Raw genomic sequence first — 24,949 nt, forward strand, 5'->3', positions numbered from 1 at the left:
GATCCAGCAATCCCACTCCTGGTCATATATCCAGAGAAAATGCTAATTTGAAAAGATACTTGCACCCCAATCCTCACAGCACTACTATTTACAATAGCCAAGACATGGAAGCAACCTAAATGTCCATCGACAGATGACTGGATAAAGAAGTTGTGGTATATATATACAATGGGATACTACTCAGCCATGAAAAAAGAAAGAATAAAATAATGCCATTTGCAGCAACATGGATGGACCTGGAGATCATCACACCAAGTGAAGCCAGAAAGAGAAAGAAATATACCATATAATATATTCCACTTATATGTGGAATCATAAAAAAAAAGAATACAAATGAATTTGTTTACAAAACAGAGACAGACTCACAGACATAGAAAACAAACTTACGGTTCCAGGGTGAAGAAGGGTGTGGGGACAGACAAACTGGGAGTTCAGGATTTGTAGATACTACTACATATAAAATAAAAACAAAAAGGTCCTACTGTGTAGCACAGGGAACTATATCCAGTATCTTGTAATGGCCTATAGTGAAGAAGAGTAAGAAAAGAAATATATATATGAATCACTATGCTGTACACCAGAAATTAACACAACACAGTAAATCAACTACACTTCAATTAAAAAAAAATTTATGGAACAATTACTAAGTTTGAGGCATACCATCTATAAGTTGTGCCAATTTGTTTTTGAGACAGAAATTGCCTTGGTGATCTGATGTGTCAAAAAACAACTTTTGTATTGCTGCCCCAACAGGATGGAGCCCAGTTGCACAAGATGTCAAAGGCTGTGTTAATATGGAGACAAATTGGCTCTGTGTGAATGTCTCTGGTTTCCACATTGCTCAGATCCTCTGCCAAGGCAACATAGTGGGAGTCTTGGCTTTTCATTGCAAAATATCCCTGATAATTTCATGCAGAAATTGTATTTGTTTATTTTTCATTGTTGTCCTCAGGAAGAAGTGGTTGCTTAAAAGGGACTAAATTCGTAGCCAACAGTCAGTTACTGGATGTATCACTGGCTGCTTAGCTTGTTCTCACTGACCTGCTTTATCCCACATGCTAAGTGGAGATATTATTCACCTACAGTGTCTTCTGTGGCATCACTGGTTCCAACTCCCCACTGTGCCGAGATTTCTATGCCAAGCCATTGGATGCAACTTCTTCCCTCTTTCCATGGCCACCATTTCTAATCCTCTCCACCCTACTTCTCTCGTACATGTATTTCCCCACACTCTGTTTCTACTTCAGAGGCTGAGGTGCAGTGGTTTATGGGCATATCTCTATGCACATCCGGGTGACTGTCATCCTGAAAGCACATGACACCACGCTTTGGCCCACCCTTGCACAAACATCACTTTTAGGGGTTTCCTTCTATTCAAAAGCCCATCTTCCTATGGATGACACTCTAAGGCATAAATGAATCATTAAAGAATATAATTATTAAATTCTGTACTTCTAATCTATATTGGGATTTAGTAATTGGGGATGTTTTTGGATGCTAAACACAGATACAGTCCTTTAATTGTTTTGGCATTGTTATGAATGCAAATATTTTATATACAAATTAATCTACTTGGCTAAGTTTTGCATTCCTTGAAAATTCAAGATATCAGATAATGTAATTTTTTCACAAATTGAATCCATTATCAGTTTAGGTTATAAGTGTGAATATTTGAAAGGGTCTCCTAACTCTTTCCCCTTCCTCTCCCCTGTTTTTGTCAGTCTTCTCCTGAAATTAATGATATTATGTCTGTTGCACAATTAAAAATCAGATAGAGTAATTGCTTGATAAACTTAATAATAGTGTTTCTTTAACATTGCCATTTGCAAGGCCCTTGTATGCTTGAAAAGCATGAAGGTAACTGGTGTTTATTTGCATCCTCTGGTTCCTTCTGCTTTACATTTTATTGTCTGAGACTGTCTGATTCCATCACGAGGTGTATATGTGTGTGTGTACGTCTGCGTGCGTGCACAAGTGTAAACAATGGCTAGAAGAATTTCCACTTTTTGGTTTATTTCCTCTTTATGCAACGGGTATAACTCTAGGCCTAACTCATTTTTAAATTTAGGAATCTGTAAATGCTTTAGCAGCAGCAATTTGGCAACTACAATCAGCTTCTCTGAGAAGGTTATTTAGGGCAAAGAATGTTACTTAGGGGTAGGGAATGGCATTCAGACAAGAGCTGCACATGCATGTTGGGAACTAACAAGAAGTATGAGCTCCTGGGTGTTTCTGAGAGGATTGGCACTCAGTAAGTACGAGAAAAGTCCAGTACAGGCTGGAGGAAGAAATCCTGAAGTTACAGAGATAAGCTAGGAAACATGGAAATTCAGATGTGTAGTGAACCCCTCTTCCATGCCCTCAGCCCAGCCATCTGACACTTGCTGCATTGCTTTTCAGTTGTGTTTTACATCATGCTGATACATGAAACAGTTTCAGTACAACCTCTTTCAAAGTGAGAGAAAGGGAATAAAATGTGAATAGAAAGAAACCTTTATCATGCACTTTCCTTGTTCTTGTAACATTACTACAGTCTAATCAGTAAGTTTGGCTTGCCCCAAAATGCAGCCCTCACACAGTCTACTTTCACTTACTCTAACATGACTCAATGCAACAGTCTTTGTCTGGAGACACCTTAGAACTGAGTATAACAGCAATCGATAGAATTGTTAAACACAATGACCTGTGTGATTTGAAAACTCATGTTTCTTTAATGATCACAGTAGATCCTTTAAACCATCCTTCTCTCAATCCAATTCTTCTAACAGTCAGAGAGACAAAGAGGCTTCATGCATCCCTTTAATAGCAGGGGAGGTAAAGAAGCTCCACGTATTCTTTTAATAGAATGTTCTCCAAGTCTATGCATTTTTCATAGGTACCTAAACACAACGGTAAAGTGAGATGGATGGCTACTCATTTGCCCTGCAATACAGAGATAGCTTGACATGGTCAGAGGAACTCGCGGTCTGATATGCGAGACTCCAAAGCAGCAGACTCTCACAGCAGGAGGCAGCTGTGGAGAAAAGGCAGGAGGGCCCGGAGCTCACATTGCTCGGAAGGATTTCTCTTGACTCTCTTGGGCAAAAGTCAGAGAAATAAACAGAAACACCTCATGGTCTCCTATCCTGGAGAAGAGCACTGATAGGAGAAAGCAGAAATAATCCCTGAATATTATGAGGCTTTTTTGTTCACTCCAATGCTTTTCTCTTTTCCTCTGGAAGAAGACTGAAATGACTAAAGAGTATTTTTTTTTAACCCCAAAGGTTTACTTTCTAAAATTAATGTTGGTTGAATGACTCATTACATGAGTGTGAGAAAAACAGGAATTATACAAATGTATTCCTGCAATGTAAAAACACATCAAACTGTCCACATTGTTTAGAACTACAATAAGGTATATAAAGTACTGGATTCCTGAGAGGGAAGAAGAATCATAAGGGCAAATAAGGATGTCTTAATTTTTGTCCATTGCTATAGGAATGTAAAAGAAAGTTTTATTTGAATTTTCACCAAATTTGGAGATATTCCAGGTGGTCTGACTTAAAATGTGGCTACGGAATAGAAATGAAGTTTAGTCTGGTGAATGGCAGGTAACACCTCAAAGAGATAAGCAAGTCTCCTTCCCAGCAGGTATTGATGTGCCAAGAAGCTGTTTTGCACATGGTCAGATGGGAATTATTAATTCAGAGACAGTTTATATTATTCTCCCGAGCCATGATGGATTGGTTAGCTAGTTGTATAAGTATGAACAATCAGTGTTTAATACCCGACACTGTGACTGTGAATGGGTCATGTTAGCATTTTCAAATCTCTTATTAAAGAGAGATGTCCTAACAAAAGGCCAATAGGCACATGGAAAAATGTTCGATATCACTAATTATCAGAGAAATGCAAATCAAAACTAAAGTGAGGTATCACCTCATACCAGTCAGAATGGCCATCGCTAAAAAGTCCACAAACAATAGGGAAAATGATGGAGTCCTACACTGCTGGTCGGACTGTAACTTGGTGCAGCCGTTATGGAAAACAGTATGGAGGTTCCTTAAAAAACTGAAAATAGAGTTACCACATGATCCAGCAATTCCACTCCCAGGCATATATCCGGAGGGAACTCTTAATTCGAAAAGATACATGCACCCCAATGTTCATCGCAGCACTATATACAATAGCCAAGATATCAAAACAACCTAAATCGACAGATGATTTGATAAAAATGTGGTATATATCTACAATGGAATACTACTCAGCCACAAAAAAGAATGAAATAATGCAGAAACATGGATGGACCCAGAGATTATCATTCTAAATGAAGCAAGCCAGAAAGAGAAATAAAAAATCATATAACATCACTTATATGTGGACTCAAAAAAAAAAAAAAAACAAACAGACACAAATGAAGTTATTTATGAAATAGAAATAGACTCACAGACAGAAAACAGACTTATGGTTCCCCAGGGGAAAAGAGGGTAGGAAGGGATAGCTTAGGAGTTCGAAATTGCAAATGCTAACTACTATATATATAAAACAAACAACAAGGTTCTACTGTATAGCACAGGGAACTATATTCAATATCATGTAGTGACCTATAGTGAAAAAATATGAAAAGGAATATATGTATGAATATGTATGGCTGAAACATTAGCTGTACAACAGAAATTGACACAACATTGTAAACTGACTATACTTCAATAAAAAAATTTTAAAAAGAGAGAGATACTGAGGAAGCCAAGTGTTGAGTTCATGTAATATTTCATGAAGAGAAAATCAAAAACTTTTGAAAAGGAAAATAATTAAAGTTCTATAGCTTATGATAAACATTTTAAATTAATTACACATTTTCAATTTTTGCCTCATAACTGGGTTCTGAAATCCTGCTTTAAGTTCAAATAGAAAACACATGTATGTATTCATGCTATTCTGTGGAAAGAGACGGTATGTGATTTTTAAATTTTTATTTGTGGTCTAATTTCCCCAATTTTGCAAACAGTGTCCTGGAGTCATTTTGAGATGAGTTTTCCTTGTAATGCTCAAAATCCTAATGACTGTTCTCGTCTTTATTGTTAGACCACTGATGTTCCTGGTAGGCTAGTATAATTTCACCATAGTTTGAGTGTATTTACTGGAAACTGAGGTTATTGTTCCTCTTAAACCTAATCATGTCTTCATCTGACAAAACTTTCCATTTAAAGTCAGATTTCAGAATATTATTGCCAAGAATAGTTTTGTTTCTATGGACAACACATAGAAGAAAAAGAAAAAAAAAGGCTAAGGAAAGTGCTTTCCCTGGGCTAGGAATAAAGACATTCCAAAACATCTGGCACAGATCATGTAACTTCATTTGAATTTTAGTTCATTTGGATTCTTGCAGCAATTTCCCCCTCACAACCACTAGACCAAATATGGGATGTCTGATTCCCTTCAGCTTTAGTTGTTTTGGTACCAAACAGTCCCCAGAGCAAGGTGATCACCCTAACAGTAGGTGGGATCTTCCTCCCCTACTCAGGCTCTAACTTTGCCTGATTGTCTTTGGGTCCTTATTGCCTGGCTCTGTGGCGGACACACAGCGGGCACTCCATAAATGTAAACTGAAGCAGTGAAGGAAGCAACAGTGAAACAGGAGGCCTGTCCTAAACAGTTTTAGTAACAGTGCTCAACGAGGTCACCCCTGGCCGGCTATCATGTGCACCCCGTTATCTTGAAGTTGCTCAGATAACCGCGGGGAGCCAGCACGTCATCCAGACAGTCAAAATTAAATTGGCCCTCCCCGTTTCAAGCCATACTGTGGCTATCTGGCTTCTGAACAGCATCACATTGAAAAGGTAACTGAAACTGAAGATATATATTTATCTTAAGTACTTTTTGGGCTCTGTAGGTCTCACCCTGGAAACTGACTCAGGAAAATCTACTGATCTTTTCCCAGATTGCCCATCCACTCTGCAAGCTCAGGGCTCGCAGGAGAATCTGATTCATGAAAGACCATGACTTTGAAGAATCATCCCTGAAATACTATTTTGGTAACAATTAAGTTAGAAAATAAGTGCAACATTTAACAAATAAAATTGTACAATGTTACCGAGTTTTAAGATAGCAGTAACTGCTCTCAGGAAAAACAAAGACTAAAATTCCAAAGGTCAGAAAAGTCTGCAGTAACTCTCCTAACTGTGGAATCAGAGCATACATTCAAACCTGCAAATGCATCTGTGGTTACTTCCTACCTTAAATACATTGATAGGGAGATCAATGACCACATAGATAAGGTCTCCAAGGGCAAGGCTGGCTATCAGCGCGTTGGGGCCATTCCTCATACACTTGTTCTGGTAAATGATCCTGAGCAGGGTCGCATTCCCCACCATTCCCACGATGAAAATAGTACATGATATCACAGTGTTAATGTATTTGAAAGCGGAAGTAATCTTAGTCTGCTGTGGGCAATAGTTGTGCATGGAACTGTTGCTGGGGAGGGCCAGATTCGTGGGTCGATGAGTTGTGACCACGAAGCTGAGTTCTGTCCCACGAAAAGTGGTGAAATCGTCCACGTGCGTACTGAGATTGGTGCTGTAGCTCTCAGGATTATCACCGATTACACATCCAACCAGCGCCACCCAAAAGGACAGCCTGAGGCAAAAGGCTTCCATCTTGATGCACATTTGAGGAAATGTCTCTTACTATGTTGCTCTTACACCCTCCTTTTTTTTGTTTTCCCACCTGGAAAAAGAAAGGAGGAAAAATCATTTTGGTTATTAAAATCCAGCTGCCAGTAAGACTGTAGTCAATGATAATTACTGCTTCAATTAAAAGGCAGGATGTATTTGGTAATTAGATAAGATATATCTGTGTCAGGTTACCCCATGGCAGAACAAAACCAGGGAAGATCAAAGCTCTATTAGGGCAAGTTATAGCTCTATTTTGATTTCTGTCTCTGTCTATCTCATCACTATCCGTAAGTCTATACTTAACATCTAGATTATAATATGGATAAGGATGTGTCAGTTTTTCCTTCAAGAAGTAGATAAAAAGTTACTTTTTTCTCGATGTTACACCTAGGCTGATAACCTGAATTACAGAAACTCTTCAAGAGTTGAGACACAATATTTTATTTATTAATGGAAGAGAAAAGACATTGTATGCTGAGTGAAAGTTATATAGTATTAAGACATAAAATCACCAAATTCTGTAATTAACAGTTCAGTATTGCAACACGTGTACTGTCTTGCACATGGTAATTAATGAGCATGAGAATAAAATGCAGCACAGGTAGCCATTTAAAAGTGTTATAAAATGTTAATTTAAAATCAGAACTCTGGTTAAAAGTTGGGGGGGGTTGGAAGGCTACATTGGGAGTCCAGGATTTGCAGATACTAACTACTATACATAAAATAGATAAACAACAAGAACCAGGGAACTATATCCAGTACCTTGTAACAGCCTATAATGAAAAAGAATATGTATATGTATAGCTGAATCACTAGGCAGTACACCAGAAACTAACACAGCATTGTAAACCGACTATACTGCAATAACAAAAAATTTTTTTAAAAAATTAAATAACTTGGAAAATAAAAGAAAAAAATAAAATCATAACTTTAACATCATTAACATTTAACAGTCTTAGTCAATTAAAAATGATATGATTGGTAAAGACAAAGTATTTTTGAAAATCTGGATGATTAATGTGTACGAGTCACATCTTCTGATAGTTTCCGATAGGAGTTTTTTGCTTTTCCATTTGTCAGAAATTATTGTCAGGATATTTGCCAATGAATGAAACTAGGAGTAGTGGACTTTCCCAGGCCAGGCGTACTATTTGGTTTTTCTAAGGACTATTGATCCCATGCTCTCTTTCAAGCATCCTTTATAGCTACGTTGATTATGACTAGTGTCTGTGCTGAGCACTTCACATGCATGATGCCATCTAATCCATACAATGACCCTGTGAAGCAGATACTTGGCTCCATTATAAACACAGAGAAACAGGTTCAGGAAGGTCAGGTAGCTTGTTGAGGCCGCAGGTGGTGGTGGCCCTGCTGTGATTCGAGGAAGGCAGGTTAGCCTGACTCTGAGCCCGAGCTCTTAACCACTAGACCATACTCGCTTTCTTGCACCTGAAGTGTTTTAACAATATCTACAGATTTCTGAAGAAGCAATAGACTTGGGAGGGTGGTTAGACATTTTCAAAAGATCGTTTTGTTTTTTTGACTTGTTTTGTTTTGTTTTAGTCACTTGCAGAGAGCAAGTGGTTCTTCTTGTCCAGAAAGTCTAGGTTTCTATTTTAATCCTTAAATAAAAGCTGCTGGGAAATTGAGGGAGGTTGGCAGTAACACAATAATCAAAGGTAAATAAAAGTGGTTCTTCTCATTTTAATATTTTATACGTTTTCTTTTCTGTGAGTTTTTGTGAACCTTTCAATGAAGGTCATCAGCTCATTTATGATATAGTGTGTGTGTATGATGAATACACCCAGGTCATAATTCAAGTTTTAAGAATTATGTCCTTTTTAGTCTATTCACGATTGATAACCACTTTTCAAAATTTTGATAATTATCTTGGTTATCAGTAAAACTTCGGGCTTAGTCAATATATGGATGAAAGATGATTTGTTCAAGTTGTATAGAACGTCTAAAGTAAATATAAGGTGCAAATACTGCAGACTTTTGCCTTCCCCAGAGACTTTCCCCAGGAACCTGAATTAATAATAACTTTTTACATATAGTAGTAACTTATTATATATGTATTTGTTATCTGACCTGAGATTTACAACTTTAGGTAGTCAGGGGGCAATATCCCCATTCACTCATGAGGAAACTGAAGCTTGAAGAAGTTAAGTCATGTTTTTGTGGCCAAGAAGTGGCAGGACAGGTATAATGCCTCACTTTACTTGGCTCATGGGACTCGATTCAGTCTGATTAAATGATTAAAATATCAGTTTTTCTAAGTTCAGGGCATCCTGGGTATACACTTCTGCCTAGACTTACTTATAAGTAGTTTTTTCCCACTTTTTACAGTTTGGAGTATCTGACCAAATATTAGTAGACCTACGAAATGACACTATTTCCATTCTGCAGTGGAGACCAGGGCTCTAAGAACAAAGCATACTCTAATTCTTCTGTTGAAGTCAGAGATGGAAAAAAGGAAATCTTTCAATATCTTGGGCTGTTTAATGACTGAAGCTTCCTAGTTTCCGCTGAGAATGAACCTTCAGAAGTAGTTTTTTTCATAAGAAATAAGAGAGAGATGGCCTTTTCCAGAAATGAGATGGCTCTTTGCCCATTACAGTCTGCTAGGTGGATATTTAGGGAACTGACCTAGCTATCTTGAGTGTACACTACTCTCAACAGTACCACTCGTGTTTGAACATCAGCATGTTGGTTTGTTTGGTCAGCTGATTACTGCGGAGCTGAGGAGTCCAAAGCTATGGGTTCTTATCAAAGTGTGAGCCAGCTACCATGAAAAGCACCTCCTCCAACAATGACGCCACCCCAGAAGTCACTTCTGATGACATCTGTCTCAGCTCACCACGCATATGAAGCTGAAGACCTAAGGGATACTTGGCAAAGGCACATGGCTGCCCTACCATCATTGACTGAGAAATACAAAACTAAAGGAAAGAACCCTCTCAAACGCAAGTTCCTCCAAGGGATGAGTCTGTAGCTCATTTCCATGGATCTAAGCCACGCGGTGCTTCAGATCGTGAGTCATAATCGGTCATAACTCTAGTGAAGCATCTCAGGTTCAGACCTGAAGGACATGGTTTATATATCGAGCATTCTTCATATTTGGGGTCTAAGGATTTGCTGGAGTTCAAAAGCTATTATTAAGCAAAAGGACTGAATCCTTCCACTTTAACCATTTAACATCTTTGACTCAGGATCAAAGTTCACCTGTAATTAGTAATTTGGAAATTCCAACCTGACCAAGATGGCACAAGTTTAGAGGAGCTAATTTACACAAAATGATTGCCAAGCTGTTTCTCAACTAGTTAACCAAAACAGAGGGAGTTGGGGGGGTCATTAATATCTACAAATAAACTAGCAGCTTTTAAATAAGTTTTCGTTGGTTTGGTTTTGTTTGGTGGCCTTTGCTTGCTGGGTGAGAAATTAGTACCTCTCCTTACAGATGTCTGACTTTACTACGCCTCCCAGCCCACCCCCTCCGCCGCCAAGTCTATCCCGGAACGCCATTAGGATGGGGTTAACAGAGACTGATTATCTGGAAATAGCCCTTGTTTTCTGCAAGTGAAAAGGCAACAAGTGTCCTTTAAAGGAGAGCACTTAACAAAACGCTCAGACCTCCACGGGCCGGTTTCCAAACTAGCTGCACTGGGGGTTTTCCCAAACACAGGAGTCCCTCACACCCAGTGCCCCTGGCTACCCTCGGCATGCCCCGGGTCTGCGGGGAGGAGAAGCAGGCGGGTCAGAAAAGGCTGCGGGGCAAAGCCCACAAGTGGGCTTCGGAGCCAGCGACAAGGGCGTGATGCTCCACAAAGTTCTCGTACGCCCGAGAAGGGAGACCCAGGGAGAACTGTGGGTTTTCCTTTGACTGCAGATCCGACGCCCGCCTCGGGAGACTGAGAGACTTTCAGACAGATCCCCAAACCCCAAACGTTCCCAGAGGGCACCCCGCCGAGGAAGGCGCCCTCGCCTCCACGCGCCTTTGGGCAGGTGGTGCCAGCCCGGGTGTAGGAGGTGCCGGGCGCCACGGAGCTCGCGTCTCCTCCAGACCCAGGGGCCCGCCGGCGTCTCCCCCACCCCGCTTGGGTCCCCGGAAAGAAAGAGTCGCACCGACCGTGGAGCCTGGCGGGCGCAGACGGCTGCTCGGTGGTCGGCGCGCGGCGCCCGGGCGAGAGGAAGCCGAGCTGGCGAGGGTGGGTGGGGAGGGTCCCGGCTCCGGTGCGGCGGCGGCCCCCAGCTGCACCGCTGCCTCCGCTTCGGAAAACTTCCTGGGCACGGCTGCTCAGGGGAGGTCCTCCCGGAGCCGCCAGCCTCCGGGCACCGGGTGGGATGGAGCCTCTCCACCTCCGGTCCGCAATCGCCCGACCAAAGGCAGGACTGCGCGCCCGCACGCGCGAGTGTTCGCAAGAAAAAGAAAACTCCAGAGGAGCACGCCTCCCGTCTGTCCTCCCCGTCTCCTCCAAAAGCTCAGACCTACTCCAGTCTAGGGCGGCAAGAATGTTCTAACCTTCCAGCCCTTCTGGGCTGCAGCCACTATAAAGCACCAGGCTGCCGCCCCCTCCCCGGCCCTGAAGGGCTGGAGTCTTTTTAACTATTTCCTTCCTGAAGCGAAGGTGGTGGTGAGAGGGCGGTAATGGAGGGATGTGGGTGGTTTAACCGAGGAAACTCAAAACTTAGGGAGGCCTTGGAAAGGAACCCTTTCCTTCTCAGTAAGTGCGGGCAAATTCGATCTGGACGGAGCGACTGCAGACAGAGCCAGGGGCCAATCTTGGTTTCTCTGCGTTCCCTGCCTCTTTGCTTGGCTTCTGCGCTCCCTCTTAACCTTATATCAAGTTAAAGAGCCAAGGTGGACAGCAGTTTACTGGATTAAGGACGTTTTACTTCTGTCTTGTCCCTTGAAGCCAGCACCCCAAGGCTACATACTACTGGCCCGGGGCAAAGCAGGAGCCCCTGGAGAGTCTGTGGAAGGGTCCAGCGTGTGGCTTCTAGAAACGTTATGATTCCTCAAGAAATCCAAACAGGGAGGGTGCAGATGCTGCAGAAGATGGGCCTCAAGGCCTTTATATGATAGAGATTTCTATCCTAAATGGGGCCATGAGAGAGGAGATGAGGGATAAAGGCCATTGCCTGTGATATTTGAGAAAAAAAATGGGGGGCTCCTTGAAAAGAAAATCCTAGTACACTGTTGGTGGGAAAACAAGTTGGTGCGGCCACTGTGGAAAACAGTATGGAGTTTCTTTTAAAACATCACCAATAGAACTACCCTACGATCCAGCAATTTCATTCTTAGATATATATCAGAAGAAAATGAAAATAGTAATTTGAAAGGATACATACACCCCAGTATTCATAGCAGCATTATTTATAATAGTCAAGACGTGGAAGCAGCCTAAATGTCCATAAACAGATGAATGAAATATATAAATGGTATACTACTCAGCCATGAAAAAAAGAATGAAATTTTGCCATTTGCAACATGGATGGACTTGGAGGGTATTATGCTGAGTTAAATAAGTCATATAAAGAAAGACAAGTACTGTGTGTTATCACTTACATGTGGAATCTAAAAAATAAAACAAACTAGTGACTATAACCAAAGAGAAACAGACTCACAGATGTAAAGAACAAACTAGTGGTTACCAGTGGGGTGAGGGAAGGAGGGAGGGCCAAGATAGGGGTAGGAGATTAAGAGATACAAACTACTATGTATAAAATAAATAAGCTACAAGGATGTATTATACCACACAGGTAATATAGCCAATATTTTATAATAACTATAAGTGGAGTATAATCTTTAAAAATTGTGAATCACTATGTTGTACACTTAATACTTATATAATATTATAAATCAACTATATATACCTCGATAAAAATTACAATATGAGAGAATATTTAATAATCTGAGTAAATGGTCAATATCAAGTAAAGAATCAAAATAAAACATTCTATAGAAAAAAGAAAACTCAGGGGCTCCACAGAGCGGGCCTGCCTGGGAGTCCTTCAGAGCACTGCTGGTGTGAGGCACATTGTGAAAATGTGTTTGGAGCAGTGGTCATGTTCTATTACAAACTGTTCTGATTATCAACTGCAGCTAAAGAAAATCACCCTAAAATGGTAGTGGTTTAATACAACCACATTCATGTACCTTACTCATCAATCTGCAATTTGGGCGGGGCTTGGCTGGGACAGCTCATCTTTGCTGGGGCTGAGGCTTCACTTCTGAGATAGTTCGCTTTCTTGCTAATGAGTGTTGGTTGTTCTCCATGTGTGTTTCCCTGCAAAGTAGCTTATGTTTCCTCACAGCATGGTGGCTGGGTTCCAAGGAGGAGTGTCCCAAGAGACAGGAAGGGGTAGCTGCCAGTTTCTTAAAGTCTGGGCCTAAGAACTGATACAGTCTCACTTCTGCAGAATTAGTAAAGCAGTCACAGATTCTGGGTTCAAGGTGAGGGAATATAGACTTTGCCCATCAGTGCAAGGCATGTTGAAGGACTTGAGGGGCATGCTGTAACACCATCAAAGAGATACAGAATACTGCCATTGAAAGGGACATTAATAGTCATCTAGTACAACGGGACTAGGTATTACCCTGTGCATTCATCTGTTCCATCTACAGCTACCCCATGATGAAGAGTCAGTTATCCAGAATAATTAATAGCTTTTATAAGTGCCTTAGTTTGCATTTTAAAAAGGTGCCCTTTCAGGCACATGGCTTGGCAAGCTGACATTGTTCTCAGGGAAGAAAAAGTTCCCCACCAAGTTTCAAACCTTGGCATGGGAAACATGGCTGGATTTTAGCCCATATTCACCCTGTGACCAGACACAGTTGGACAGTATACAACCTGCACAACTGAACATGTCAGTCTATTCAGTCTTTGGTAGAATACATCCATCAGCCCCTACGTGCTGGGACAGCTCATCCTACTGTGGTGCAGGTCTAATTATTCAGATTTCTTTCTTTACAGTCATTAGGATGACTATTATCAAAAAGCAGAAAGCAACAAATGTTGGCAAAGATCTGGAGAAACTGGAACCCATGTGCATTGCTAGTGAGAATGTAAAATAGTGCAGCAGCTGTGGAAGAGTTTGATAGTTCTTCAAAAAATTAAACTTAATATTCCTGTATGATCCAGCAATTCTGCTTCTGGGTATACACCCCAAATAATTGAAAACAGGGACTTAAACAGATATTCATCCACCCATATTCACAGCAGCATTATTTACAGTAGCCAAAAGATGGAAACAACTCAAATGTCCATGTATGGATAAATGGACGAATAAAATGTGGTGTATATACATGAAATGAAATAGTATTCAGCTGTAAAAAATGAAATTCTGATACATGCTACAACATAGATCAAACTTGAAGACGTTAGGCTAAGTGATATGTGTGATGCAAAAGGACAGATAGTGTATGAGTCCACTTAGATGAAGTAGTTAGAATAGTAGTATCATAGGAACAGGAAGTAGAATGGTGGTTATCAGGGACTCGGGGGATGGAGGAATGAGGATTTATTGTTTAATGTGTTTCAGATTTTCAATTTGGGGTGATGAAAATGTTCTGGAGATGGATGGAGGTGATGGTTGCACAACATAATGTCACAACCATATACTTAAAAATGGTTAAAATGATAAATTTATATTATGTATATTTTACCATAATAAAAAAATTCTTCCTGACATTAAGATGAAATCTGCCTCCTTATATGATTACCTGCTGATCTGTCCTTTAAATTCATAAAATACATTTACCGTCTCTTCTGAGAAAGACCTTCAGATATACATAAATATGTTTATGTGGATCACCAGCATAAATCTGACTTTGTAAGACATTGGGATTGCCTCATTCTAGGTGAGAGCAACACGAACTTTCCTTCGTTGTCACAGATTTATTTCCTCATCTTCTCCACTTTACTTTGGGGAAAATGACTTCAAAGGATTTAAACCAGTTATCATTGAAATTAACTGCCTCCCCATAAATACTCCTCTCCCCAAAGCCAAGACTTTAAATACTTGACCCACTTCTATATTCCCTGCTTTGTACTTTTAATGAACATATATAATTCATATATTTGACTATGTTTTTCAACTCAACTTCCAAAGGATATTTCTTTTCCTTAGAAGTTAGGTTGGATGCAATCTGCAGATCTTCTGGGTTTCAGGGAGACTTTCTCACTCACACTTGACTTCTAGTTCAAGCAGCTCATTAAGTCAAGCATTACTGTGATGGCAGTTACAACGACTTTTCTCAGTGTCATATTATCATTATTGACGTACTGACCAATAATTGCTGAAGATTAAGAAATACTCAAGATAGCACTTAAAAGCCAACTTCCCATGTGTCCTTGGGGTAGATATTCTTATGAATTTAGGTTTCTTGATTCACATTTGCAAATCCATTTCACAACTGCTAATTCCTTAGCTCCTCAAACTTGGAACCCAATAAAGGATCTGAGTCTCATAGTATTTGCTAGGAATGTTGTGTTCACTTTAGGGCTCCCTGGGGGCAATAAAACATGATAGCTTCAGAGAAGAACCACAAAGATAAAGAGAGGCTGGACAGCTGGTTGTGAAAGGAGAAATATACACCAGATCCTCAACCTGTCACTGCAGCACTGGGCAAATCGTGCCTGAGACTCGCTGTTGGCAGCAGACGTCACTGACCTGGAGGAGGAAAAACAAGCCCTGTGAGTTGAAGGTCCATTTTTAATTAAAATTCACTATAGGCAGTTTGTTTTCAAAAGGAAATATTACAAAATGTTAGTTTGTTGATCGGTTACTGAGGATTCTGAAGTGTTTTCTTACTGCAACAACATTGCACCTGGTGGTCAAGACTGCAGGGTGTCATCACAGTGTGCGTAAGGCATAACGTAGCCCAGTGTTTTGTAACCTGCTGGTGGCCTCACTGGAGGCCAGTCCATCTTAGCATCACTAATGATTGGGCGAGCAGATATTAGTGTCCTCTGATGACGTATTCTACCTGTCCAAAAATGTTTAACTTGAATCAAGACTTCAGCTATTCTTGTTACCAGGAAAGATAGGAGACAGACACACAAGTTAAACAAGTACCATGAGGAAGCAACAGACAAATCTGGGAAGTATGACATTTTACAGGACAACTAGCCCTGTCGCTTCAACAAGTCAGTCAATAAAAAAGGGATGTTTTTCTAGATTAAATGAGACTTGAAGGAGCACGACAGTCAATGACACTGGCCTGGATTGGATCCTGATTTGGATAAACCAACTGTAAAGTCCCCCTTTTTTTTTAGAATTGGGAAAATTTAGATTTTGGTTTAGGTATTAGATGTTATGAAGAAATTATTAATTTTATTAAATGTAAAATTAAATTTATTAAATGTTATTATTTGGGGACATATAGAAGAATAGTCTTATCTTTTAGAGATTCTTTTAGGGGAGATATAATTTACTGTTTTAATAATTGAAGTATAGTCAGTTTACAATGTTGTGTCAGTTTCTGGTGTACAGCATAATAGTTCAGTCATATTAATTTACTTTTAAGTACCGAAGCAGAAACAAAATGACATGAGTTAAAGAAAAAGAGTAAAAAGTACCCAAGTCTTGACACATAATAGGAGTTCAATAAATGATAGCTCTTCACTTTCATTTATTCCTTCCTTGTTTGTCTGGTAGAGCAGAATAAACAGCATCACATGCCAACATGGGTGATTTCCGGAAAGTGTCAGAGCAGTAGGACGAAGCTGCCAGGGTGACCAGTGGCATCCAAGGAGCTACAGTGTGAAAGCTAGAAGGGGATCTGGTGCCTTAAGATGTCCAGGAGAACAGTCATCCACAGGAGAGTTTATTCAACCCTGTAACAAGGATCCCTTTAACAATGTGGGAGGGGCCTGAGGGTTCCAGAGTTTGTTAGTGAGAACGAGAGGCCAAGATGGGAGCCAACGTGACATCATTGTGACTCTGACTCTTGCATGTTCCTTAGGCAGATATTGGGCTTGGGAACTGTGGGTTGCACTTGTAATAGAAGAAGACAAACAAACGAACAAAAAGCCTGATCTTGAATGAAGGAGACTGAATGAAAAGAGGTGTGCTGTGCGGCACCCTGCAGGCTTTCAAGCTCTGTACTTGCCTAGCCTTGAGAACGAAGAAAGAGCCTGGAGTTGGCGACAGAGACATCAGTGGTTTAATAGATGGGAGATCTGAAGCAAAAGGGTCCTGGAGTGACACCCCACCGGTGGACAGCAGACCTCGGGCAGAACAGGGCAGCAGCAGTCTTTGCTCTTGGGGGAGCAGACAGTCTAGCAGTTATAGGGGGAACTGATAACAGATTGGCTCATTGGTTACCAGGGAAACCAGCAGAGGGGCAGGGCATTCTTACCCCTTGGGCTAAGTACCTTCATAGGGGACAGAGGTCTTCCCTTTGATCATATTTGCTATTATCCTATTGGCCAAAGCAAGTAACATGGTCAAGCCCACAGCCAGTATTGGAGGAGGCTAGCCAAGGGCATGGAAAGAGAGAGGAGGAATTATTGCAGATATTTGGACAAACACTCTAATGCAACTCAGAATTTTTTTGGGGGGGGTGGTGCAGATTGAATCTAGGGGATAAAGTGGGAAGAGTCTGAAAATGACTAAAATTTCCTGGAGGGAGTTCAGAACTCCTCATCAATATTTATTGAGTAGCAAACTGTATCTCAGGTTCTGTGCTGAGAACAGAGATTTTAAAAAGGAACAAGAAAAAAAAAAAAAGAAAGAAAGAAACAAGACCCTATCTTAAAGAATCCTCCAGTCTAATGGGGGAAAATATATGCAAGCTGCTTAAAGTGGTTAGGATAGAGCTATCTGCTAGATATGGGGTTGGGAAACATTTTCTGTTAGAGTCTCTAGTAAATATTTTTGGTTCTGTGAATCCTACAGCCTTGTCACAACCACTGAACTCTGCTGTGATCACAGGAAAGGGGCCAGAGACAGTATGTAAGCAAAGTGACCAGGTAAGGAAGATGGACAGTGAATCCATTAGGGTGCCTGGAAAGGGAAGCTAGGTTTGGGGGCGGGGGAAGAGGAGCTTATAGGAAAGAAGAGGAATTCAGCTTTTAAGTAGCTTGAATCTCAGGGCAGATGAGGGCTTCAGGCTTGAAATAAAAGAGTGTAGTAATCAGTAATGGAAGCCAAGAATTGGGTGCATTTCATTTGGAGGCAAAACGTGAAAAAGAAAAGGGCAAGCAGGATGAGCCTTGTACAAAGCATTCAGTTGGGCTAAGCATCAGCTAGAAGCTTGTCAGAGAGAGAGAAGCATCCGAGAAAGCAGCGGAGAAGAAGGGCAGTGTCTGTGACACAAAGACAGAAGGGAGTTTCGGGAATGAATGGATGGTCAAGGGAGGTCAGGGGGAAGGAAGAGTGGGACCGGGTCACGGAGATGGGCAATAAGGGGGATATTGTTCTAAGGCTGTCAAGCTGAGCCTTTAGGCAAACTTTTCTGCTTTACACACATTCAAAATAGCTTGGTAATTAGAAACAGCGCAAAAAACCATGCAGAAACATTGCTAAGTAGTGAGTATAAATCTTTTTGCTAAATTTATTTTTGTAACATGTGGAAGAAAAATCAACACCGTCTACAATTAGCATGGACTACATTAGGCTTTTTTCCGTAACTTTTGGAAAAGGAATTTTATTGGGAAACAATTGTATTTATATTTTTATATAGAGGTGAACAAATGACAAGGAGGCTTGCATGGAAGGTAAAATTGGAAGCAAAGCCTCTTACTAATTCCTAATTCACATTTTTAAAATGTGAAGATGTTTTCCTCCACCTTAACTGAATGCTGAGTTAAAGAAATAATTGAGACGTCTGGCTTCTCATGTGTATTAAATCTCATGTGTATTTCATTGATTAAATCTGAGTAATGTTGAATGCAGAGAATGTTCTGTAACAAATTTTTTTTTTCCGAATTTTTTCACCTTAATTTTTCAACCAAGGCTTTAGGATTACTGTTCAGAAATGGATGTCCAAAACTGGTTGATGGGTTTTGTGCTGTAAAGAATTTAGAATTCAGATTTCAGAATTCTCTCAATGAGCCATTGCCAACAGCTCAGTCGTCTCCCATGGATGAAGCCTTCATTCCAGGTGCCCCTTTTTAACTCCTCAACTGGAAGACTAATGGGTGGCTTTGCCTAAAGGAGGATGGATGGATTAGACAGCACCTCAAGGGCATTTGTTTACAGCTTTCTGATTTGAATGTATTCGGGTGGACATCTGAATTTGTTTGCTGGGGCTGCCATAACAAAATACCACAGACAGGATGGCTGAAACAACAGAAATTTAGTTCTCACGCTTCTGGGAGCTAGAGAGCAGGTCTGCAGTCAAGGTGTCAGCAGGTTTGGTTTCCCCTGAGGCCTCTCTCCTTGCCTTGCAGACGGCAGCCTGCTTGCTGTGTCTTCACATGGTCCTTCCTTGTGTGAGTAGGTGTATGTCCTAATCCTCTCTTCTTACGAGGACCCTGGTCCCATTGGATTAGGGTCCACCATATGAGCTCATTTTGTCTTAATTACCTCTTTAAAGGCCCTAATTCCAAACACAGTTACATTCTGAGCTGTTGGGGGTTAGGAGTTCAGCATATGAATTTTAGGGGGGACACATCTAATACTTGCACATTTAATACCTGCATCTAATTTTAAGGGGGACACAATTCAGCCCATAACAACAACTAATATTTGCACATCTAATACTTGGGTCTTGAAAATGGCAGCATGGTTTTGCAGACATGGAGCACCTACACTCCAGACTCTGTAGCTCTATTCCAGCTTGCTGTTTCATGTACCATCCTTTGGGTCTGAGTGGTTGAAATGTTGCCAGTTTTCTTTATGTGCTTCGCAAAGGTCTATATTTCTGTGAAAGTATTTTAAAGTGCAATTATAGACCTAATAACATTCACTTCTAAATCTTTGATTATCTCTAAAATATAAAAGCTTTTACCTATTGAATCTATTTGTGATTTTATTAAATGTTGATTTCTTCTCAAACATACGAAGTTCAGTTTTGATATGTTCCCGAAGGACTTGTTTTCTGCTCTCCCCTTTTGGTCAAGCGCGCATAATATCTTCTAGGTGGGTGTTTCATCAACTTTTTACAATTCACAAAGCTTTCTGTGGTTAAGCAACATGAGGAAACGCTGGCATAGGTAAGGCTCGAGGATGTGGCGATGTGTCATCAGTCACTATTTCAGTAAAACCATGTTGTTGTGCGTCACTACAGGTAAGGCTTAGTCATGCTAAAGTTTTGTGATTTCTGTCCATGCGAGACTAAAAAAAAAGTCGTATCTCAAGGATATTAAATGTTAGCCGTTGCTTTTTTACGACATTTTAAGCTCCTTTGCTTTGAGCACTTGCCTGCTTTATTGCTTGGAGATGCTCTTTTTTTTTTTTTTTTTCTGGGAGCTGATAATATTTCCTTAGAATATTTAAAAAGTTGTGGGTTTTTTTGTTTGTTTGTTTGTTTTGTTTTTTTGTTTTTGTTTTTGTTTTTTTGATAAGGGACTGGTGGGAACTAACTTAAGAGGTCATGTGAACGGCTCTGCCCATCGCCTCTTCCTGCCTTTATTCAGAGCCGGCTCTACATTCATAGAACCGCCCATCTACTCTCCCATCCCAGAACCCTGCAAGGATGTTTCCTGTCTTCTACCTTGAACTACGGGACACCAGGACGCCTGCATCAGTATTGTAAAGTGAAATCCTGCTAGTCTGTATTTATCATTTGTTATAGGTCCGGCCCCACTTTTGGGCCTGTGTGTTCTCTGACTTTAGTCAGGCACATCTATTTGACGACTCTCAAGCAAGTGCTACCCAGTTCCGCCCTCTCCTGACACCTTGCCTTTGCATTTGCCACTCACTCTGCCCAGAGTGCCCTCCCAGGTCCTTTTCAGAAACACACTCATTCTTGCATCACAGCCTCTGACTCACCCCACCTGCGAGCTCTTTCCAGACAGCCAGCTGAGTGCACTTAAACTCATCACTCCAGAGGTTAGAATGTGTCCATTTTCTGTCTTCTAGGTTCCTCAGATGCTTGTTTAATTGTATTCTTTTTTTGGTTTTCTTTATTGAGGCTTTATAATGGAAAAGAATATAATATATACAGTCCTTGGTCCTACAAATTTTAAAATCTTAAAGGGTGAACATGTATAGAGATCATGCTGCCTAGGGTGGAATATTTCCAGGCTAGGGAATTGGGATTTTTTTTGGGGGGGGGTAATAATTTGCATTTAATTCACTTAACTTTTTCACGTTGCATTTATAGTCAACATTTTTTTAAGCCTCATAACATTCCTGTAAGAAAGATAGGGCAGGTATAGGCAAATCTTATTTCCTTACCAGAGTTTTTCTGGAAAATTCATCATAAGGTGAATCATTCTAAGGAGATCCTATTTCCTCCCCCGAAGAAAATGTTAATTTTTAAGGTTGCATCCCTTACTAAAGACTCCCATTTATCTTAGAGCTATTCGTAAAACAGTATAGTAGGTGCTCAATAAAAACCTGACAAAATGCTGTCTTTTTAAAAATATTTCTTCTTTTTAAAAAAATCTTTTAAAAAACATTTTTCTCCTTTCTTTCTTTTTTCTTTTTTTTCTTCCTTTTTTTTTTTTTTTGTGGGGGAGAGGTAATTTATTTATTTAGTTAGTTTTAACGGAGGTACTGGGGATTGAACCAGGACCTTGCATGTGCTAAGCATATGCCCTACCACTGAGCTATACCCTCCCCTTGTCCCCAAATTTCAATAGTGTCAGCTGAAAAGCCTTGGTTCACATGTTCATAGTGCAAGTATTTTCTTTTCTTTCTTTTTTTATAGTGCAAGTATTTTCTTTGATACTGGGTTATATAATTCATGTGTTTCTGAAGAAGCCAACCGTGACCCATGGTTAAAAATAACTAAGATGCTCACCCTTAATAAGTTCCTACTATTACATTTATATGTAAGATCACTTACAGGTTCCTGGCATTTCATCTTTATGGATATCCCACAATGCATTTAAAGTGTCTGTAAACTACACAGTCTCCTAGTCTTTCAGCTTCTAGGGTTCCTCTGGCTGATCCTGATGCACTGAGGGTACAAAGCTCCGTAGGACACACTGATGTCCTCGTTTCATATATTTCCTTCATCATAGTGGGTACCGGTATATCCTGGAGACTCCTGTGTGTGTATCTATGTCTGTATCTATATCTATGTATCTGTCTATGTATATTTTTAATGTGAATTCTCTGCTTTAATTAATATGGCTTTATAGGTTTTTTTTTCATATTTGCTAGGGAAAAATCTCTCATAATGATTCTTTTTCAATTTTTAAGTTGTTTTTCTTTCCCTGGTTACATTCACTATTACAAATAAACTTTAAAATCAGCTTTTCAATTTCCATTGAAAATAGTATGGATTTTTGTCAGAATCACATTGAATTTGTAGCTATCAATTTGGCAAAAATCAATACATTTACCAATGAAATCTCCCTATGTATAAAATAATAATGTATTTTGGTGTTTATTCAGATTTTTGAAAAGGTTTTTCAGAAGTATTTTATAATTTTCTTATACCTTTTTGGTTTGGTTATTCTTAAATATATGAATATTTAAATTTAAAATTGTTATTATAAATATATTTTTATTTCATTTGATAGTATTGTTGATTTATAGTAATGTAATTATTTTAGTGTACCTATCTTGTATCTTGATCCCTCAGGAAACTCTCTCATTAGTTCCAATAGTTTTCAATGGATTATCTTGACCTATAATTATTCAAAGCCTTGTCTATTTTTTCCCTAATAGTTATACTTTATTTTCTTTCTTGTCTTATTGCATTATCAAAGAACTTCAAAATCAGTTTGGATAATTGTGATAATTTGTCTTTTTCTTAATTCTTATCTTTTACCCTTAAGAATGTCGGTTGCTCTATGTTTCAGATACATTCTCTTTATCAAATTAATAGTTTCCAAATAGTTTCTCTTTATTGTCAGCTTACTGAGAGTTACAAAAGAATTGGGAATGGATATAAAATTTTCAAGTTTGTGTATGTGTGTGTTTGTCCACTTATCCAATGGTTCTTTAATATGTTAACACGGTGAATTCTGTGAATTAATTTTCTAATGATAAGCCAGTCCTTATGTAAGCTCTATTTAGTTATAATGCTTTCGTCTTTTACTCTATGCTACATTTGACTTGCTAATATTTTAGCAAAAATTTTAAAATTTACATTCATAAGTGAAATTGCTGTATGGTAAGAATTGTAAACTTAAATGCCTAGAGGAGACAAATTTGTTTTAAAAAATTAAGTAGAGTAGATAAGGATCACAAATAGAAGTGGAGACTGCAGGAATAGGAGAATGGATATTGGGTCTCATAACGTGTATATTCAGCATTGACAAATGCTCTCTAAACAGGATTATTGGCAAGACAGGTACGTCCTGCAGCATCCAGCTAGTAGCATTTATTATTTGTGTGTGTGTTTGTGCTATCCTCATAGAATGAGTTAGGAGGCTCGTTTTTAAAAATATCTAGAGATACTGTAAATAAAATAAAGACTATTGGTTTTATTGAGGCAAATTCACCCATAAAACAGTCTGGACCCGGTGCTCTTTTGGGGGCACCCCTCCCCCCACCATAATTTTAATTTGTTGTAAGATTATTATCCAATTTGGGTTTACAACTTCTGCTGGAAGTCTGGATTACGTTTTCTAGGAACATGGCATTTCTCGTTGAATTTTAAAATTTCTGTGCCAGCAGACATGCTTTCTTTTAGACTGTGTTAGCTGGGAGCAGCTGTGCCAGCTGAGACAACCCAGGATTGCCAGTGCAAGGAATGGGGGTGGAAGTTACTCCTTTCCTGGGTGTGTGTGTGTCTATGTGTGTGTCCATTGTGGGTGTCTGGAGCTCCCTTGGCCTCAGTGGTGCTTCCATTTCTTGCCCTGTGTTAGGAGCCCTGCTCAATGAGATCTTCTGGAAGCAAATATCTGAGCCAGAAGATTTCCATAGATGGGGAGAAGCAGGGACACAGTTGGCTCAGATGTTTTATAGGTATTTCTTTAATTGACTACCCTGATAATCTCCTCCTCATCCACTCTGCCCCTCACATTTGTGGATTCAGAGCTCACAGTTTCTCTCTGATGAGTCCTTAGAGATGAATGTCTCTTTCATGGCTGTCTTTCCCACACCTATTGTGTGTTACAGTTTTTTCTGGTTTGGATTTTCCATCAGTCTGATCTCATCTGCTTTTTATTTCCTCCAAGTTTCTGGTCTGATTATATCTTTTCTTGTTTCCACTGCTGTTAGAAATTTATTCTTTGAAAATATATTTTGTAATTTAAATGGGTTTTGGGAAGGAATGAACATAAGTATTTCTTGTCAGCATGAACTGAAGGCTTTCTGGGCTCGGTATAGCAATTGCTTGTTACTTTTTTAGACCCTTGTTCAGTCTCTTGTCTAATGAACATACACTTTTCCCCTCCTCTAACTGTTGAGCAGTTAATATTAGATAAAGTTTTTTAAAAATTGTTTAACATTGTGGTAGGAATGCAGCATTGGCTGGAAATATTCTTTTAATCGCTTCGAAATCTTTAGACACCTTATTACGTTTGAACCATGAACTTACTTGAGCATTAAAAGTTTTGTGGTTTATAATTTTTCTTAAAAAAATTATAAATGCTATGGTCTTTGGAATAGTCCATTCAGTAAGACCAGTATGGAATCCAATCACTAAATCAGCTGAGAAAGGATTGATATATAACCCATTGGAAACAGGATGGTACTTATGAGTCGCTGTCTTCTGCTTAGATACCCAAATGGAACATAAGTGATGTAATGAAAGGCTGTTGGATTGGAGTTTGAAGTCATATAATTGGATTTTGCCTTTAGCATTCCTAGCTTTGGGAACTTGAGCAAGTCCCTTAAATTTCTGAACCTCAGTTTCCCCATCTGCAAAATGGCAACAATACTACCTGCCCATCCCTATCTTACAGGTTTGGGGAGAATGAATATAATGCTCCCTTAAACCAAAATTAAGTAAATGTCAGTCAGTATTAAGTGTTCTCATACCTTACCAACGACTATTTTCAAAGATTAGTTTTTAAAATCAATAGAATTCTTGACTTCCTTAGAGATTAAGACAATTTGAATTCAAAGATTTATTATTTTTTATTGTGAAAATGAGACCTTTTTGTAGGAGACAAAGACATATGCAGAATAATCAGTTCCTTGTTTAATAAAGTAGCACAGTTCATTAGATCTGATGAAAAATAGAGGTTTGTTTTCATCAGTGGTTCAAAATTATGCTT

The 24,949-nt window shown here is 39.6% G+C and overlaps 2 protein-coding genes across 2 annotated transcripts in view; one reads left to right on the forward strand and one right to left on the reverse strand.

Annotated features, from left to right (window-relative positions):
• Positions 1–11,258, reverse strand: part of EDNRA (endothelin receptor type A) — a 62,659-nt gene extending 51,401 nt beyond the window's left edge. The window contains exons 1-2 of the mRNA XM_074377740.1: positions 10,783–11,258; positions 6,216–6,705 (exon numbers count right to left, since the gene is read on the reverse strand). Of these exons, the coding sequence (XP_074233841.1) occupies positions 6,216–6,647 (432 nt within the window). The 5' untranslated portion in view covers positions 6,648–6,705; positions 10,783–11,258. The remainder of the gene's footprint in view (positions 1–6,215; positions 6,706–10,782) is intronic.
• The window catches only part of TTC29 (tetratricopeptide repeat domain 29), a 723,881-nt gene that overhangs the window by 103,392 nt on the left and 595,540 nt on the right, over positions 1–24,949 (forward strand). The gene's annotated exons all lie outside the window — the stretch shown is intronic.

This window comes from Camelus bactrianus, chromosome 2 (assembly GCF_048773025.1).
Source record: "Camelus bactrianus isolate YW-2024 breed Bactrian camel chromosome 2, ASM4877302v1, whole genome shotgun sequence".
Taxonomy (NCBI): domain Eukaryota; kingdom Metazoa; phylum Chordata; class Mammalia; order Artiodactyla; family Camelidae; genus Camelus; species Camelus bactrianus.